Raw genomic sequence first — 21414 nt, 5'->3', positions numbered from 1 at the left:
GTGGGCGTGGTCCAATTGACTATTTTTTGTTTAAATTTATTTATATGCCATGGACATTAAATGTGCTGAAATTAAAAGCTCTGACATGATTATTTTAATTTATGCCATAAAAACTTGATTTGAAACCATAGTGCATTGGGAAACAATTAAGTACGATTAAATCTATCTAAACTCCCTACGTTCTTGTTTGTTCTACTCTTGGCTTATTCGAGACACCATTCGAGACACTCATATAAATTGTTAAAAGAAATTAATTTAATTCACATTTTTCTTTAGCTGCTTTTAGAAATTTAAAAAAACAACATTACATTAAACAAAAACAAATAAACGTTTGTAATTTGCTGCACTTAAATAAAACTCCTAATCTAATCTAATGATTTGCAGTCAAATGGATATACAAATTTAAACACAATATATTTTAACAATATTCTACCTTTAAGCCATTAACATTTAAAATTTAAATTTATAATGTTAATAAAATAAAACACACAGGCAATTGGAGGTAGAGGGGTGAAGAAAACCTACAACAACTGGGAGAAACCAATGGCAAATAACTACCGTCTAATGCAAATATAAATATTTATTGGTTTACCACTAATGCCGCTCCACCCCCCAGCAAATAAACAGCCACACATCCTTGCAGCCAAAAGCATAGACAAATACATTTATACAACAGAAAAAAAACCCTAAAATAAAGAGTAAATAAAATTGTTAGAAACACAGCAAAAGAACATTAAACGCACACAACTAAAACGTTAATAAGGACTGTGCTGTCCCAGCAGTTTTACAAGGAGTCAATATATCATTTGTTACTCAAATCTGACTCCATTTTATATATGGTTTCAATTGTTTACTTTATATATCACAGGTAATCTAGCATGAAGCCAATTGTCACTTAAGTGTCTCTAAGTAATCTACAGAGTAGTCACTTTGATTGTTTATTTTGCACTGCACTTTAGAAAGTAGTTCTTTTACCCATCTGAAATATAATTGTTACGAAATTGCCCTATTAATTTGAATTTAACGGTTTTAGCGTCTGGTTTCCACTTCCACCATACTTTGTATATATTGTCATAAGTGGATACTTCTACTTATCAGCTGTCAATATTAACTGTTAATGCTGCATTGACATTAAGGCTGCTGAAAGCTCTAGAAATAGAACATTCTTGTTTTGTCCTTTAGATAATTCAAGAAACTTCTGGCAGATGGTAAAGAGTAACAGCAAGTTACATGGAGTCAGTTTATTATCGGCGCTGTCAGAATTAACTTCAACTAACTGTATTACCAGCGTATTCTGCTATTCAGCTATTAGACAGTCTATTTGTAAACAAAGCTTAGGACACTCACATTTTAAAATAGTTAGTTTAGTAGCTATTTATGTTCGGCACAGTCCCCCAGAACTGTTGGGGTAATTTACAGTAAACATTTCAGTATGTATTTGCTACAAATGCTACTACTACCTATTGCTAGTAAAGTTTTACCTGTAATTCCAGCATTTCCTTTTCCTGTAATTTTGAATTGAGTATTTCCTTTGTTATACGTTCTTGTAATTCTAATAAATCTTCTGGTTTAATGCGAACTCCACCACCACTTTCCATATACTCTTCTGAAGATTCCTCCTGTCGGGGAGGTGCCACTGAAGATGAACGTGTTATTGATGGCTGTTGCTGCTGCTGTTTTTGCTGCTGTTTGATTTGTTGCGCCGCTGCAGAGGTCATTGAGGATTGTGTCATATTGCTGGCAATTTTATTAGGATCATTACTAATGTTACTGTTGGCATTTCTCGTTCCTGTTGGTGGCACAGTTTGTGTTGCATTTGTGCTGACATTTTTATTGGAATTTTCAAAAGATTTAAAGTCACTTGATGTAAGTACAGCTGAGGCTAAAGATGATGATGTTCCATTGCTGCTAGTTTTATCTTCATACTCAGTATTTGTTTTGTATTGTGTATGATACTGCTGCTGTTGTTTAGCTGTTGTCATGGTTTCGTTTTTTTGTGAAGAGGTCATAGAAATTGAAGAATCATCTGCTAGCATTTGCTGTTGTAAAAGCTGTTGTTGCTGCTGTTGTTGTTGCTGTTGTCGCCTTTGATGTAAACGTCCTGCTCTGCCACGTTTTTCTGGATTACCAGCACCGCGTGTGCCACGTCTAGTTTCCTTTTCTCGTATGTCAATAAAATCTGTAGCAAATCTAAAATTCAACAAAAAAAAAAAGAAATCAGAGAATGAAACAAGATTGGCAATTGCACACATGTTGTGTGTTGTAAGTTTAAATTTAACTTAATAAAATAAAATGATTGGTAAAGTTTAAAATTGTTTATTATTTTAACAATTAATTAAAACAAATATTATAAAAGTTATTAATTTGTAATTAAAAAAAAAACTTAACTACTATATACCATCAGCATTACATGTAGTTAGTGTGGTAATGATTTGCCAATAATGGACTGAATGTCACGAAATCAAGAAGTATGATTTGTGCATACATACAATTGAGTAAATTTAGATATCGATATTTATAAGACACTTATATAGGTTAATGTGTTTTTTAAAAGTGATCATTATATGGGGTATTGATAATACCAATGGATTGATCTTAATAAAATTTGACAAGTCAATTTCTATATATATGAAGATTATTGGATATCAACTTGATAGAGATGTTTGTAAGTGATTTATGCATATTTAAGTGATATAATTGAGAGCTAAGAACAATTATGGAACGATCTTCAAAATCTGTATGAAAAAACTTTAAAATTTTAGATAGGGGGCAAGGTTTGTGCTGCTTCTTTAGAGTAAGTATAAGATTTATATACAAGTATTTGGTATTGGTGAAAACCTTAGGACCTGAACACTAATATTTATGTGAAATGAAATAATTTTATGACTTTTTCGAATGTCATTTACCTTAAAAACTAAAAAAATTATAACATGGTGATTTTCCATAAAGAAAAATATAAAATTTGAATTAATGTAATTAATTAAAGGTTAAAGATATCATAACTAAACTTAGAACTAATGTAGATCAAAATGTGCTTAAAACAATGGCATTACAATTTTTGTCACTTTTTATTTTCAAATAACGAAATTCCTAAAAGGGGGAAAATGTGTTCCAAAAACTGAGGTTTTCTAGAAAAGAGCCTACTGTGATGTTATTTACCGTGTGATAGTAAGAAAACTTTGCATGTATTTAAATAAGATATTGATTTATATAAATATGGAGCTTTTTCGTGGATCGCTGCTTTGTGTTTTTAGAATTTTTTACTCAAACCTAAATTTTTTTTTTAAAAAAATTGGCCAAGTTTGGATAGTTTTTGGGGGAACTATGTCCATTTAAGTGAGTCAAATTTTACTTTATACGCTTTCTTATTAAGTTCTCATTTCGGATCATATACAAATTTTTTATAGTCCCGAAGAAAATTTTTTTCTACAAAAGAAAAAATATAGGGGCTTTTTTGGAAAAAAAAATACGGCCCTTTTTACATGTTCCAACTTTGGATGCGTGTAACTTTTCATAGGGCCTAGATAACTATTAGCAAGTTGCTTTTATTTTATTTAGAATTTTATCGCCAATATAGCTGATTTATAACAAAAACATTTTGACCCTCCGTAGGCCCGCCATATCTAAAAAACCAAAAAAATAGAGCAAAATTAAAAGAAATAAGTAAATAAACTTAAATATCTCGTTAACTGAAAGAGATAACATACACATGTGAACATATTTTTCGTAGGTATTATCAAGGACTATTTATATTTTAAGTTTCAGCTCATTCGCACCATAAATGGATTTTTGGCGATTTTTTTTAAAAATGTGAGTCCCAAGGTGACCAACTTTGAGGGACCACGCACTGGCCCCCATTACCAATAGAAATCTGTACAACTGTAAGTCAACTCGAAAATGCCTCCACTCAAGCCACGTGAAATTTCGTAACAATATCTCCAATATTTCCTGAGATAACGAATTATTTAAAAAAAAAAGTTTCTAAATTTGAGTTTTTCATTGCAAAAATCATAATTTTTGAATCAAATGATGTAATCAAAAAAATTAAAGGGCATATGATAGATAATTGATCAGCCTATGAAATGAGTGTTTGAAAATGGTTCTACGCCTTTCATGTGCCTACTTATGGGTTAGCAAAGTTAAAATTTGTGAAAAAATCAATTTTATGGGAAGTAAAATAAAATATTTTTTAAAATTTATGTTCGTTTTAAACGCTTTTATGATTTAAAATTATTCCAGAGAAGATTAAACAAAAATTTTTGGGTTGGTTTTTTTTTGGTTATTGTCATTTTTGGGACCATGTCTTTTTTCAAAATTTTATCTCTAGCAAAAAATGGGGCAAGAACTGGCAGCTTGAAATTTTTGCATTAGATAAAGGAATAATCAGAGAACTTATTTTGAAAATATGGCAAATATAGAAATTGATAGTTTTTTTTATTTTCCATGAAATTTGAGAAATATTGAAAAAATGGATAGTTGGTAAATATCGATTTACGAAAGCATACACTACAATTTTTCTTTATTCTTTTCTTAATAAATATATCTATCAATAGAATCAAAAATAATGATGATCCGTTAGATAGTTTTCGATATATTGTATCTGAAAGCGGACCAAATTACCATTTTTAGTCTGTTTTTTTTTTTAAATTGAAAATCAGTCAACTTTGAAGTGCTATGTCTTCTGAACCAAACATCTGATTGTAATAAGGGTAGCATATTTGAAATCGATAGACAGTTTTCTGTAAAATAGGTTTATTATATTTTTTTATTTTGCAACCTCACTTGTTCTACGGGCGCCACGGTGCGTCGTCTGAACGAGAATTAACCCCACGGGAAATTTCTGTCAATTGTTTTAAACGAACTAATCTCGTGATATGTGAAAAGAGGACATATCACTTGACATGCACTTGTAAATTGTCAACTATTTTATCAATGAATTTTAAACAAATCTGGTGAAAATATTTTAATAAATTGTATGACCAGTATTAAAATATCAAACACAGAACAAATGCTTTAGAGTTAGTTCCGTGACTTTTCAAAGAGTGCTTAAAATGTGTCTATTTACCCCATCCTAGGACTACGGCTAGTTATTGTGACAGGTCCCCTTCATATAAAGCGTTTGAACTAGAACCGGTACCTATCATTTTAGAACTAGACACGTGACAAGTTTTGTGTTAGTTTCTGTTTCCCTAGGGAAGGTATAATTCGCTGTATTCTATTCCCAATATTTTGTTAACTTTTCAAAATTAAAACTGCCGATTTTTCTTCAAAATTATCAGACGTCCCCTTTGTGAAATTATTTTTTCATTTCATTTCCTGTTGCTCTCTCATGTCTTTTCTTTGAATTTTAATGCATTTTTCAAATTAGATTAAAATTGTGTTTTTAATTAGATGCCAACATTGTTTGTTTGTTTGTTACATTGCGCCCTTTTGTGTGTGTAAAGTAACACGCCTCTTTAGTAATTTGTTTTTATTTTTTTGCAAAACCCCTCAGGGGTGCATATTCACCAAAACACGAAATATTTATTTACAATAGCAATTTAGTGTTGTATTTTTACTATCGTTGTTGTTGTATCATAAATTAAGTAACAGGATTTTTTACATGAAACACTTGCAACACACAAACATTATTACATAAATAGGCTTAACAGCCATCAAATGGGGTGTTTGGTAAAACGAAGACAGAGCAGCAAAAGTATTTAATGTTTAGACAAGATTTAAGAAATTCGATTAAAAATAATCGAACTTATGACAGGTTTAGTATAAAATGAAAAGGTTGCAAACACAATATCTAGTTATTTTAATTAATAAATTAAACATAGTAAACGAGGTCAAAAACGCCCAGCAACTTAATGACTATTTAAGAAATCTAATTAAGAATATCTAAAGGTTTTATTTAAATATTTGAGGGCTATAATTAAGTCCTTATTACTTAGTACAAAAATATACTTCAGGTGCAACTTTTCATTTCATAAATAGTCTGCTGCTTGTTACCCTTAAACGACTACACTCTTCTACATCCTACGTTACTCACCACAATGATGTTGGCCATTTAACAACCAACACCCAACGCCCAACACCTTGCCACACAGCAGTGGTAGCTTCACAACAACAATGTGTTTTATAAATTATAACAACAAGCAACATTCAGTATTCAGCATTCAACTCATTGAAACTTAATTGCATTTGTTGCACTTGGTAGCTGGCTGGTTGGCCGCCTGGTAATTGCAATGCCCTTAAGGAATCTCATTTACAAGGCGTTAAGATTTACACTTTGCACATATTTTTCTGAAAATTGTTTGAAACAATCCTTAATCAAAAAATACCAAACAACCCAACCATCAGCAGGGTACTTTACTTTTTTTTTTTTTATTTTTCCTTCTTCTTTTTTGATTTCATTCATGATTTTCTCCAGCAATATGAATTTAAAATGGGGGAGTGTGATTTAAGCGCAAATTACATTAATCAGCAAATAGGTGATGGTATGAGTTAGGATTTTGTTGCGAAACATTGTGGTGGTTGGCCAGAGCAGTTTACAGAGGTGAGTCATATATAAGAATATTAATTGTTTTAGAATTGTAGAGTTCGTCCGAATATGTGAAAATAATTTAGAAAGTAATTCTAGCAATTCTGCGAATGATATATGTATATGCCTCTGATTCGGAGACATTTTCTTTAGAAAATATGTCTCTGATTCGGAGACATTTTCTTTAGAAAATATGTCTCTGATTCGGAGACATTTTCTTTAGAAAATATGTCTCTGATTCGGAGACATTTTCTTTAGAAAATATGTCTCTGATTCGGAGACATTTTCTTTAGAAAATATGTCTCTGATTCGGAGACATTTTCTTTAGAAAATATGTCTCTGATTCGGAGACATTTTCTTTAGAAAATATGTCTCTGATTCGGAGACATTTCTCTAGAAAATATGTCTCTGATTCGGAGACATTTTCTTTAGAAAATATGTCTCTGATTCGGAGACATTTTCTTTAGAAAATATGTCTCTGATTCGGAGACATTTTCTTTAGAAAATATGTCTCTGGTTCGGAGTCATTTTCTTTAGAAAATATGTCTCTGATTCGGAGACATTTTCATTAGAAGATATGTCTCTGATTCGGAGTCATTTTCTTTAGAAAATATTTCTTTGATTCGGAGTCATTTTCTTTATAAAATATGTCTCATATTCGGAAATATTATCTACAGAAAATATGTTTTTGATTCGGATACATTCTCTTTAGAAAATATGTTTTTGATTCGGAGACATTCTCTTTAGAAAATATGTCTCTCATTCGGAGTCATTTTCATTAGAAAATTTGTCTAAGATTCGGAGACATTTTCTTTAGAAAATATGTCTCTGAATCGGAGACATTTTCTTTAGAAAATATGTCTCTGAATCGGAGACATTTTCTTTAGAAAATATTTCTCTGAATCGGAGATATTTTCTTTAGAAAATATGTCTCTGAATCGGAGACATTTTCTTTAGAAAATATGTCTCTGATTCGGAGTCATTTTTTTTAGAAAATATGTCTCTGATTCGGAGTCATTTTCTTTAGAAAATATGTCTCTGATTCGGACACATTTTCTATAGAAAATATGTCTCTGATTCGGACACATTTTCTATAGAAAATATGTCTCAGATTCGGAGACATTTTCTATAGAAAATATGTCTCAGATTCGGAGACATTTTCTATAGAAAATATGTCTCAGATTCGGAGACATTTTTTTAGAAAAGTTGTCTCAGATTCGGAGACATTTTCTTTAGAAAATGTGTCTGTGATTCGGAGACATTTTCTTTAGAAAATATGTCTCTGATTCGGAGACATTTTCTTTAGAAAATATGTCTCTGATTCGGAGACATTTTCTTTAGAAAATATGTCTCTGATTCGGAGACATTTTCTTTAGAAAATATGTCTCAGATACGGAGACATTTTCTTTAGAAAAGTTGTCTCAGATACGTAGACATTTTCTTTAGAAAAGTTATCACAGATTCGGAGACATTTTCTTTAGAAAATTTGTGACAGATTTGGACACATTTTCTTTAGAAATGTTGACTCAGATTCGGACACATTTTCGTTAATAAATATGTCTCTGATTCGGAGGCATTTTCTTTAGAGAATATGTCTAAGATTCGGAGTTATTTTCTTTAGAAAATATGTCCCTGATTCGGAGACATTTTCTATAGAAAATATGTCTCAGATTCGGATACATTTTCTTTAGTAAATATGTCTCTGATTCGGAGACATTTTCTTTAGAAAATATGTCTCTGATTCGGAGACATTTTCTTTAGAAAATATGTCTCTGATTCGGAGACATTTTCTTTAGAAAATATGTCTTTGATTCGGAGACATTTTCTTTAGAAAATATGTCTCTGATTCGGAGACATTTTCTTTAGAAAATATGTCTCTGATTCGTAGATATTTTCTTTAGAAAATATGTCTCTGATTCGGCGACATTTTCTTTAGAAAATATGTCTCTGATTCGGAGACATTTTCTTTAGAAAATATGTCTCTGATTCGGAGACATTTGCTTTAGAAAATATGTCTCTGATTCGGAGACAAAATTCTTTAGAAAATATGTCTCTGATACGGAGTCTTTTTCTTTAGATTGTATGTCTCTGAACAGAAGACATATTCTCCAGAAAATATTTCTCTGATTCGGAGACATTTTTTTAGAAAATATGTCTCTGGTTCGGAGACATTTACCTTAGAAAATATGTCTCTTATTCGGAGAAATTTTCATTAGAAAATATGTCTCAGATTCAGAGAAACTCTCTTTAGAAAATATGTCTGTGATTCGAAGTCATTTTCTTTAGAAAATATTTTCAGATTCGGAGACATTTTCCTTAGAAAATGCCAGAAATACCAACTGCATATTCTTATGTTCATGGTGATGGTTATTGTAAGCAAATTATTATTCATTGTTAGGCCAAAGTCATTTAATATTCCTTGTAATCCTTATAACATTTCAAATCTCTTGCTTTTGTAAAAGGAAACATTTGAAACCCAACTTTGCTTTTAAAATTTTACAAAACTCTTCCGGCCTTATTGTCAAGTTTAAATCTTTAACAATTTCAAATTACAACCCGTAACACTTTTAGATAATTCTACAAATCCACTATAAAACGATTCGTTCTAAATAATGTGCCAACCTCGGAGGCAAACATTATTACCAAAAACTTTATATATAAACACAAAAAGGATATAATTGAAGGTACAACCTAGACTTAATATGACTTGTTAGCCGTTGCAAACAAAAAAAAAATAAAAAAGGAAACATATGCACAAACATGTGTGCGTAAGTACATAAAGGACGATTACATGAACACTTTTAAATATTTGCAAAGGATCAGTGGCCGGATATAAAAAAGCCGGCTGCTTTTTTTCCACCATTTGTTTGTTTGCTCATTTTTTTAGTAGCATATATAAATTTCTTAACCCTGTACAATGTTAACAATTGCCATTGTATTTCGCCTGTTGGTATTTTAAATCTAAAATAAACTTATTTTACGCCTTTTCTTGTTTTTTTTTTGTTGTATGTGTTGTGTACAGGATTTATGCCATTACTATTATTACAGAATTTTTTCCTACTGTACAAACATTGCCAGGATAATGTTTGTAAGAAGGAAGGATTCTTAACACACATTTACACAGTAGTTTCTAACATATGTAAGTGAGTATTTTTTAGTTGTTATTCGTTCTACTGTGTAATGATGATTGTATTTATTTGAAAATGTTAGCTTAAGAATTTTATTTTTTTCAAAAAAAAAAAAAAGCTTTTATTTTATTTTTTGCCTTCAAGGCCTTTAAGGATTTTAAAGTATTATTTGTGTGGTTGAGATATATTTAAGTGTGTGTATCTGTGTGTATGAGTAGTTAAATGTTATTGTTATTATTGTTTGATTGTGTGGTTGTTTGGTGCCTTTTGTATAGGAGAGTGTTACCATTTTACTGACAGATAAGCTTGCAAAACTTATTCTCGCACTGTTTTTCTCGTACTTGGAGTATTATTTCCTTTAGTTTATTTACTGCCACATATTGTGGTTTAGGTGGGTGAATTGTAAATTACCTATTCAATTTTTTCTACATATTTTTTTAGTTTTTTATAAAAATTTAAAAAAATACTTGACAAATTTTTCCTTCTGAAATTTGTTATACTTTTTTCTATTAAGTCACTTATAAATTGCATTACTTTAGTATGGTAAAAATCATTGAATAGAAAACAGAAAGTTACCCATATGCACATAATGGTTTTTATTCTAAAATAACATTTAAACATACATACATATTTATATGTCTAGCTTATATTTTTTAGATAGTAGTTTATATCCCAGCGGAAAAAGAATATAGCCTAAGAAAAAAATTATTATTTACTGCACTTTAGTGAATTTAACACAGAGTAGGCATAAGATGAAAGTTCCGATCTTTACCTTTATATAAAATGTCTTCGAATTGGAGATATTTTTCATAGAGGATATGTGTCCAAATCGCAGATATTTTTTATAGAAAACCTGCCTCCAAATCGCAGTTATTTTGTATAGAAAATATGTCTTTATTAATGATCAAATTTAAAATATGTATGTCTCCGATTTGATGATATTTTTCATAGAAAATATGACTCCGAATCGGAGTTATTTTCCACAGAAAATATGACTCCGAATCGGAGTTATTTTCCATAGAAAATATGTCTCCGATTCGGAGTTATTTTCCATAGAAAATATGTCTCCGATTCGTAGTTATTTTCCATAGAAAATGTGACTCCGAATCGGAGTTATTTTCCATAGAAAATATGACTCCGAATCGGAGTTATTTTCCATAGAAAATATGACTCCGAATCGGAGTTATTTTCCATAGAAAATATGACTCCGAATCGGAGTTATTTTCCATAGAAAATATGACTCCGAATCGGAGTTATTTTCCATAGAAAATATGACTCCGAATCGGAGTTATTTTCCATAGAAAATATGACTCCGAATCGGAGTTATTTTCCATAGAAAATATGACTCCGAATCGGAGTTATTTTCCATAGAAAATATGACTCCGAATCGGAGTTATTTTCCATAGAAAATATGACTCCGAATCGGAGTTATTTTCCATAGAAAATATGACTCCGAATCGGAGTTATTTTCCATAGAAAATATGACTCCGAATCGGAGTTATTTTCCATAGAAAATATGACTCCGAATCGGAGTTATTTTCCATAGAAAATATGACTCCGAATCGGAGTTATTTTCCATAGAAAATATGACTCCGAATAGGAGTTATTTTGCATAGAAAATATGACTCCGAATAGGAGTTATTTTCCATAGAAAATATGACTCCGAATAGGAGTTATTTTCCATAGAAAATATGACTCCGAATAGGAGTTATTTTCCATAGAAAATATGACTCCGAATCGGAGTTATTTTCCATAGAAAATATGACTCCGAATCTTAGTTATTTTCCATAGAAAATATGACTCCGAATCGGAGTTATTTTCCATAGAAAATATGACTCCGAATCGGAGTTATTTTCCATAGAAACTATGACTCCGAATCGGAGTTATTTTCCATAGAAAATATGGCTACGAATCGGAGATATTTCTCATAGAAAATATGACTCCGAATCGGCGTTATTTTTCATAAAAAGTATGACTCCGAATCGGAGGTAGTTTTCGTAGAACATATGTCTCCGAATGGTAGATATTTTTCATAGAAAATATGTCTCCGAATGGGAGATATTTTTCATAGAAAATATGTCTCCGAATGGGATATATTTTTCATAGAAAATATGACACCGAATCAGAGTTATTTTTCGTAGAGAATATGACTCCGAATCGGAGATATATTTCATAGAAAATATGTCTTCGAAACGGAATTATTTTCCATAGAAAATATGACTCCGAATTGGTGTTATTTTCCATAGAAAATATGACCTCGAATCGGAGTTATTTTCCATAGAAAATATGACTGAATCGGAGTTATTTTCCATAGAAAATATGACCTCGAATCGGAGTTATTTTCCATAGAAAATATGGCCCCGAATCGGAGTTATTTTCCATAGAGAATATGACTCTGAATCGAAGTTATTTTCCATAGAAAATATGACTCCGAATCGGAGTTATTTTTCATAAAAAATATGACTCCGAATCGGAGATAGTTTTCGTAGAAAATATGTCTCCGAATGGGAGATATTTTTCATAGAAAATATGTCTCCGAATGGGAGATATTTTTCATAGAAAATATGTCTCCGAATGGGAGATATTTTTCATAGAAAATATGTCTCTGAATGGGAGATATTTTTCATAGAAAATATGTCTCAGATTTGGAGATATTTTTCATAGAAAATATGTCTCCGATTTGGAGATATTTTTCATAGAAAATATGTCTCCGAATGGGAGTTATTTTTCATAGAAAATATGTCTCCGATTTGGAGATATTTTTCATAGAAAATATGTCTCCGAATTGGAGATATTTTTGGTAGCAAATACGTCTCCGATTTGCAGATATTTTTCATAGAAAATAAGTCTCCGAATCGTAGTCATTTTCATTAGAAAATGTTTCTCCGAATCCGAGTAATTTGTCTTAGAAAATTTGTCGCTGATTTGGATTAATTTTCTGTAGAAAATATATCTCAAATTCGGAGTCAGTTTCTTCAGAAAATATATCCGAAGCAGATATATTTGTGTATTAAACTTTTGTTTTCCAAACTTTTACAGCAAGTGTAACTTTAATTCGTTTTAGATTCAATAATTTCAATTATTTGTGTTTATTTTCAAACTTATTTTATTGCATTTTCTATTTAGCAAGGCATGTATGTGGTTGGTACGAGTATGTTATGATTTTTATATTATGAAATTTGAAAGGGAGTGATTTGTTTTATTTTTCAAACATATCCTTGTTTGTTTTTCCATGTGGGTTTACTCACTGAAAGTGTATAAATAAAATAACCAAGATATACAAATATTACATATATTTTTGGAGAATTTTAAGTAGATAAAAAAAAAGTTTTTTTCTTGCCTCAAGTTCTATATGACTATGACTGTCTGTCTATACGATGTAAGTTTGTTTGGATAAAAATATATTTTATTAGATTTAGTACTCATACGAATAATACGAGTAGTAGTGATTTTGATAGCAAACTTAGCATAATTTTTATATTTTTTTAGGCTACTGGTGGGTTTACTTATTTTTTTTTATTTGTTTTGATAACAAAATAAATTTTATTTGTATATAACTAATAAAAAAAATATAGCAAACAACAAAAGTTTTCTTATTTATTCCTGCGAAGTTGAAACAAATTTCGTAGAAATAGTTTAAAATTTGTTTATTTTATTTTTTATGGGTTTATGGCAGGATTTTCAAATGATAAACCCGTAATAGGGTTTATGATAAGAAACAATAGTATTGTAAAAAGTAATAATAATAACAATTGCAAGTTAATAAAACTTTGAAAATAAAACTTATGTATTGTATATAAAGTTGTTTAGAAATAAAACAATAAAAGTTTAAAACATATCAAATTATTTTAAAAAAAATTATATTAGAAATAATAACATGAGCTACAGCTGCCTCTTGCTAATAAACATAATTACAAATATTTATATTTTCTTATAATTTTCAAAAACTGTGCTTGAATTTTAATAAATTTCTCTCTTCAATTTTATTCACTATTAAGAAAAATCCACTTTGTCAGAATACAAAGTTTTTTTTTGGTAAAATTTCATTATTATCATAAAATGCGTAACCAAACCAACCATCTGTTTGAATTTCATTATACAAAACTAGAAATAGAATAGAAATACGACTGGACAATGCCATCGATATGAAATTTATTTGTTGCACCAAAATATATACCTTTAATCCCTGGGTGTCCAGCCATCACTTGATTTTATTCATTCATGCTTTCATTTTTGCCTTTTGTAATCTTTTAATATTTGGTACTTTGTCATGGATATAAAAGAAATATTTAGTTTGTTTGCTTTCGTTTCTTTTTTTTGGCCATTTTTCTGAATCTTAAAATGCTACTTCCTTTTCGATCCTTTTGTGTTTATTTTATGACTTTAGTAATTTATCTGTTTATTGTGTAATAAAATTAGTATCCTTTACACAATTTGCTGAGACTATTTAATGAAAAATGTGTGTAGTAGTTTTGTATATAATAGTTTGTCAATTTGTTATGGAGTCTGGTTTTATTGACAAGTGTGGTGGTTGTTAAGGAAGAGATTTTAGTTGAAATGTGTGTTTAATCAAAGTCAAGTATTTTGCAGCCAAGTAGAATGTAAGTACTACTCACTACTTTTGTTACATTCAAAGTAGAAGTGGTTTTTAATGACTTCTAAAGATGTCTATATATAACCACTGCACTTTGGGGCAGATTCAGAATTTTTTGGAAATAAATCTGGCATTTCTAAACGGTTGATCGGATTGGGATAAAATTTGATGTTGCCGTAGCCAAGGAGTACTTGAATTTAGGTTAATAAAATGGGCTCTATATATGCTCCAGGGGATGCGCTATGGCGGCTCAAAGAAGGGTACCTTCGATATTTACAATTTTCCCCCATCTGATTTCAAAGATTTTTATATTTTTGGAAAGCGCTCGGCTAGGTCTTGATAAAACATGCTTGCTAGTGCTTTTCGACAGGGTGGACTTGAATTTCAAAGCATTATCAATTATGGATCCACAATTAAACGATTTTCAATTTAAAAATTCAAAAAATAGGAGATATTTTTCATAGTAAATAAGTCAAGGAATCGGAGATATTTTTAATAGAAAATATGTCTCCGTTTTGGATATATTTTTCACAGAAAATATGTCACCGAATCGGAGATAGTTTTCATAGAAAATATGGCTCCGAATCGGAGATAGATTTTATAGAAAATATGTCTCCGAATAGGAAATGGTTTCGTAGAAAATAGGTCTCCGTTTTGGATATATTTTTCACAGAAAATATGTCTCCAAATCGGAGATGGTTTTTGCTAAAATATGTCTCCAAATAGGATATAGTTTCATAGAAAATATGCCTCCAAATCGAAGATAGTTTTCATAGAAAATATGTCTCCAAATCGGAGATAGTTTTTAAAGAAAATATACCTCCGAAACGGAGATAGTTTTCATAGATATTAGCTCTCCGATTTGGAGATATTTTTCATACAAAAATATCACAATTTCTGCTGTTTTTTGGGCGATATTTTTTATAGAAAAAAATATTACCATTTTTGCTGTTTTTTGGGCGAAATGGTGACTTGACTAATTTTATATTAAAAAAAAATTTCTTTAAGAATATATAACCATTTTATGTTTTTCTGTAAGTTATCTTTACGTAGAACATATCGGTATAAAAGACATGTCCTACTTTTCGAATATGTCTCCTCTACGCCCTTTGGAATTTGACCTATTTTTTTTTATCGAAATTTCAACTTTGGGCCTAATGTTCTAAAATCTCAAAGCTGGGATTAGAAAACGGAAAGCTGGTTTGGAAACCTTAATGTGTTCCCTATTTATCCCCAAATTATTTTCCCAGAAGCGAAGAAAGTGTGGATGCTATGAGCTAAATTGTAAAAAATACCATATTTGGGATTTTCGCTAAAATTTTTAGGAATTTCGGGATTCCCTCTCTTTTATGTTTTTCTGTAAGCTATCTTTACGGAGAACATTTTGGTATAAAAAAACATGTCCTACTATTTGAATATGTCTCTTCTATGCCCTTTGGAATTTGACCTATTTTTTTTATTAAAATTTCAACTTTATGTCTCATGTTCTAAAATTCCAAAGCTGGGATCAGAAAACGGAAAGCTGGTTTGGAAACCTTAATGTGTTCTCTATTTATCCCCAAAGTATTTTCCTAGCCCGAAGGAAGTGTGGACGATATGAGCTAAATTGTAAAAACTACCATATTTGGGATTTTCGCTCAAATTTTTAGGAACTGAGGGATTCCCTCTTTTTTTATTAAAAAAAACTTTCTTTAAGAATATACAACAATTTTATGTTTTTCTGTAATGCATCTTCATGTAGAATATTTTGGTATATATACCATGTCATATTTTTCGAATAGGTCGCCCCTACGCCCTTCGGAATTTTACCTATTTTTTTATTGAAATTTCAAATTTGGGCCACATGTTCAAAAAACCCAAAGATGGAATCAGAAAACGGAAAGCAGCTTTGGAAATCTTGATGTGTTCCCTATTTATTCCATAAGTATTTTGCCAGTCTCGAAGGAAGTGTGGACGCTGTGAGCTAAATTGTAAAAATACCATATTTTGGATTTTCGCTCCACTTTTTAGGAATTGATTCCATTTTTTTTATTGAAAAAAAACTTTCTTTAAGAATATATAACATTTTTATGTTTTCTGTAAGGTATCTTTACGGAGAACATTTGGTATAAAAAACATGTCCTACTTTTTGAATATGTCTCTCCTATGCCCTTTAGAATTTGACCTATTTTTTTTATAAATTGTAAAAAATACCATATTTGGATTTTCGCTCAAATATTTAAGAATTGCGGGATTCCCTTTGACCTTTTGACTAGGTTTTTTACATTTTGTTATTTAGAATATCAAATTTAAGAAACGTTGAAAATTTCATTGAGTTTTGTTAATAAATAAAGACTTTATTGCATATTTCATATTTATTGAGTTTCAAAAACTAAAATTTGTATCAAAATTTTATTAGGATTGCAAATATTAGGAACAATTTGATTCACATTTATTCCAAAACAAATTTTTTTGTTTAAATAAGTTAATTTTTATTATTTAAAAAAAATTTCAAATCAATATCTCAAGTAGATTCAGAAATATGCCACTTTAAAACTAAAAGAATCCAAAAAATTTGGATTCTGCCCCACTGTGCACTGAAAGACAAATACGAGTAGATATTCACAAAACTGATGCCGAATTACCGCAATCGTGATCGAAATTATAATAAATTGTGTTAAAATTCTTGCACAAGCGATTTGAGGGCATGGTCATCTCATGTGGAGGTAATGTGAACTGGACACCGACATCGTGCGACTTGACCCCGTTAGACTTTGTTGGTGGTGTCACAAGTCTATGCTTATAAGCCACAGCGGCCCTCAAAACCAACATAACCAATCGGTGAAAATGAGACTGATTTATGCTCCAGAGTCATGTAAATTTGCTCATTCGAATTTTGCAGCTAATTTTCATAACATTTACCTAAATTTGATTCTCCATCATCATCGCTCTAAATATTGACGACAACTTTAAACTTTCTTCTGCCACATTTTACCCATTAACAGGATAACAGCATTTAATATAAAAAAAAAGTTACCAGTTTTTCTTTTGCATCTGGGGGATTTATTCAAACTCAAATAAAACTCACATTTGACAAATAAACAATAAAGTGAAAAAATATATAGTTTTATGCTACTACATCTTCTTTTGCTGGTAGTCAACCATAAAACAAGGATTCCTAGTTCCTTCCTACAACCATCTTCAGCAGCCCAAACCTAACAGCGAAGCACGGATGGATGTATTGTCACGTTTCCCAGAAACATTATACAATTATGTATGTTCCATTGGAACGCCAAATGCCCCAAAACTCCCTAAACGCTTAAAGGATTTGGGGTAAATGCAGGAGAGAGGCAGAGAGAGAGAGATGGAGTAAAAGGAAGCAGGAAAAACTATACTAAAATGAAATGAGAAACTTTCACGTTTTCACATGAAACAATTTTTAAAAAGCCACCAGAGAGTACAACAGTTGGTTAAAGTTGATACATGGTTTTGGAAACGATGGTTGGTTGCCAGCCACTGAGCCTGATTCATCTAGCTGCTTTTGTTTTTTTGGGTGGTTTTAGTTTTTTTTTTTTTTTTTTTGTTTTTTGAATATAGTTTTTAGTTTTTACATATAAAATGTTTTATGTGTTTTTGGAAAACTAGAAACTTTTTTTTATACAGTTGTGAACTCTAAACTAAACACTAATATGAAGAGAAAGAGAATGAGAGAGTGGCAAAGAATTTTTCGCAAAATATTTGCAAACTATTTAAAGGTCAGTTTTAATGCAGTTACTGCCAACATAAAATATACAAGTTTTTTGCCAAAAACAACAATAGCAATTTTGCTGATAACTTTTAATACCAATTTTAATAAAGTGTAACAATGTTGAAAACACCAGTTTTTTTTGCAAACTAGATTAAGCACTGTTAAATGCTTTAGATTCCATATATTAATTAATGACACTTTTGTTAAAGACTTTATGATTTTTTCAATATTTTGTCTGTAGCTGTCCCAGCAAATTTAGTTGGGAGTTTTAAGGACGTATTAAAATACATTTTTAAACCATTCACCATGAGCGCAGAAGCTAAAAGGCCTAACTCCACAAAATAAAAATTAGAGTAAATTAGTGATGTTTGAAAAATTGATTTCCAAAATTTATGAAAATGATAAAACGGACAAAATGGTTGTAGTCATAGAGAAACATAGAGCGGAAACTAGAAAAAAACTCAAACCAAAAAATTACTCAAAATAAACAAACATACGAGTGTTGTTTTTGTTTTCCCATAGTTTTTTCTACTAATACATTCTCACCACTTAGGTTTCTGACAACTGAGTTAGGTCTATGATAGGAGAGTTTCCGCTCTATGTCTATTCTCTATGGTTGTAATCACTCCTCATAAATTAAATTAACTAATAGAAAAACAAAATGTCTAAGAGTTGACAGCTAATTAGATAGTAATATAACAAAATTAGAAATTTCCGAAAACTGGAATTAGGGCTTTTAGCTTTTGGCACATCCAATATAAGTTTGCCATTCGGTTTATTAATTCTACATCTTTTATTTGCGACCACATACATATATTCTGGATCATTATAGATGGCGCATTTGTCTGTTGAAATCAACTTTCCGAAGCCTCTCAAATAACTTTCATACATGATGGATAAATCATATACTCTCTATAGTCAAACTAGGGTAGCTATTTAAAATCGAGAAAATCGGCCAACAAATGGCAGAAATATAAAGAAAATAACCTCAACTACCTCGTTTTTGTTCACCTATTTAAAAAAAAATGTTCCACCGAAATTTCTTTCATGGATTCTGAGCCAAAAGAATTGCCCATCTTTTGATGCCAAAAACGAATCAAGCCAATTACGGATATTCTGTTCAAAGTGAAGAGTATCCCAGAGAGAGAGTGCAGCATCGATCGAAACAAAGAGTAGTCGGACGGTGCACGATATGCAACATCTGATCGAGCGATGTCATGATGGAATATCACGGTTTCATTCCTGGCCACATATTCTTGGCTATTGTCGGCCAAAGATCTCCTCAAACGAATCAGTTGCTTTCGGTACAGGTTCCCTGTGATGTTCTGCCCAGATTTCAGCAACTCATAGTAGATAGGGCCCTTTTGGTACCACCACATACAGAGCATTAGCTTCAAGCCATGGACATTTGGCTTTGGTGTCGATTCGGCTGGTTGGCCCCTCTTCATATACGATCTCTTACACTTCGGGTTATCGTAATGGATTAATTTTTCATCGCATTCGCATTTTGATTCGGTGCAAAAATTATTTTCATTTCAGCTTAGCTCCCAAATGAATTTGCAAGCTCTTCTTGAGTTTGAAAACAATCAACAATCCTTCGTCTTCAAATTTGATTGGCTGGCTTGGGCGATCTTTGTCTTCCGTGTTCTTGATCTTCAAAGTTTTATGTCTGGCCTGGGAGATCTTTGTCTTCCGTGTCAAAATCTCAAAAACCATCTCTCGCCCATTGAAACCGATGGTCGCTGATTGGTCCCACCAAATACAGAGCATTACCTTAGCGCCATGGATATTTGGCTTTGGTATCAATTAGGTTGGTTGGTAGGGCTACATATAAGATCTCTTACGTTTCGTGTTATCGTAATGGATTCATTTCTCATCGCAAGAAATGATTTGGTGGATAAATGATTTTCTCTTATAGCGTTCAAGCATCATATCAGTCATAAAAAATCCTCTCAGCTTCAATTAGTATGGTACCTAATATCCCTGTTTTGGATGATTCCTGCTGCTCGAAAACATTTTGAAATTCCTGATTGAGAAGCTCGCAAATGATTTTGTTAGCTCTCTTGAGTTTGACAACAATCTCCAGTCCTTGATCTTCAAACTTGATTGGCTGGCTAAGGCGATCTTTGTCTTCCATGTCAAAATCGATACTTTTGAGTCACACAAACCATCTCTCGCACTTTGAAACCGATGAAACACATTCATCATAAGCTTTGGTGAGCAATCGGTATTCTTCAGCGGCACTTTTTTCTCATTAAAGAAGTAAAGCAAAACTTCCCGCATATAACGCTTTGTTAGTACAAAATTCGACATCTTTGAAGCAAAAAAACTTTTTTGTTTACACTATAATGTCCAATAAGTCCCGGTCCACACTGTGAAACATTAGCTGCAAAACATTTTTAAATTCTCCTTTGAAACTACATTCGTGTTCACATAGTGAAGTTTTTGCTTTTCAGTTTTTGACATTTCTGTACAAAACGAATATGAACGAATAAATGCGGATGACATACTCAACAAAAACTTCATGTACATGAAACAGAGTACCCTTTTCCATTCCTCTTTCCCCTTTCATCAACAAACTCAAATGTTTTGCAGCAAATGTTTCACAGTATGGATGGGGACTAACTAAGTAAAAATAAATGAAAGACATTTACCCTTCGAAATGGCATGTTATTAAAAAGATACGCCGCCATCTCTTTAAATAAAAATTTGTTTAATGATTTTGCTAAAACTTTCTAGATAAACCTCGTACTTTTTAAATACTTTTGTTTACAACTTTGTGAACTGCAAAAAAAATTACAACACAATTAATTTTATTTTGTAAATAAAAACAAAAAAAATCAACTAAAGTGAATTTAACCACAATAAATTTATTACTGCACACCAGAGCTGTAAATGAATCACTCATTTTTGAATTAATTCGCGAATCATTCACACAAAAAAATGAATTGAATAAAATTTGAGTCAATTCAAATGAATTTGGTAAAAATGAATTGCAATTCGTTTCCAATTCAAATGAATTGAATTGATTTTGAATTAATTCAAATGAATTTGGTAAAAATGAATTGCAATTCGTTTCCAATTCAAATGAATTGAATTGATTTTGAATTAATTCAATTCATTTGAATTGAATTGATTTTGAATTAATTCAATTCATTTGAATTGAATTGATTTTGAATTAATTCAAACGAATTTTAAAAAAAATTAGCAATTCATTTCCAACTCCGACGCGAAATTCGCAGCATATTTAGCAGATTCTTCAATGTCATTAAGTATGCAGTATAATTAATCGACGGTTAAAAAGTCTTCCTTTAAATATAATGCGCCGCACAGTGCTTTGTTTTCATATAGGCAATGGACAAAAATAGAAGGAGTTATTGCAGACGAATAAAAATTAGTGGAATATTACATTTTGGTAAGATTAAGAAAAAATATAATT

The 21414-nt window shown here is 30.9% G+C and overlaps 1 protein-coding gene across 1 annotated transcript in view; it reads right to left on the bottom strand.

Annotated features, from left to right (window-relative positions):
• The window catches only part of Wnt5 (Wnt oncogene analog 5), a 228504-nt gene that overhangs the window by 35105 nt on the left and 171985 nt on the right, over positions 1 to 21414 (bottom strand). Inside the window, exon 5 of the mRNA XM_065512221.1 lies at positions 1482 to 2190. Coding sequence (XP_065368293.1) covers positions 1482 to 2190 — 709 coding nt within the window. The remainder of the gene's footprint in view (positions 1 to 1481; positions 2191 to 21414) is intronic.

This window comes from Calliphora vicina, chromosome 5 (genome assembly GCF_958450345.1).
Source record: "Calliphora vicina chromosome 5, idCalVici1.1, whole genome shotgun sequence".
Taxonomy (NCBI): domain Eukaryota; kingdom Metazoa; phylum Arthropoda; class Insecta; order Diptera; family Calliphoridae; genus Calliphora; species Calliphora vicina.
This window is presented reverse-complemented; position numbering and strand designations above follow the sequence as displayed.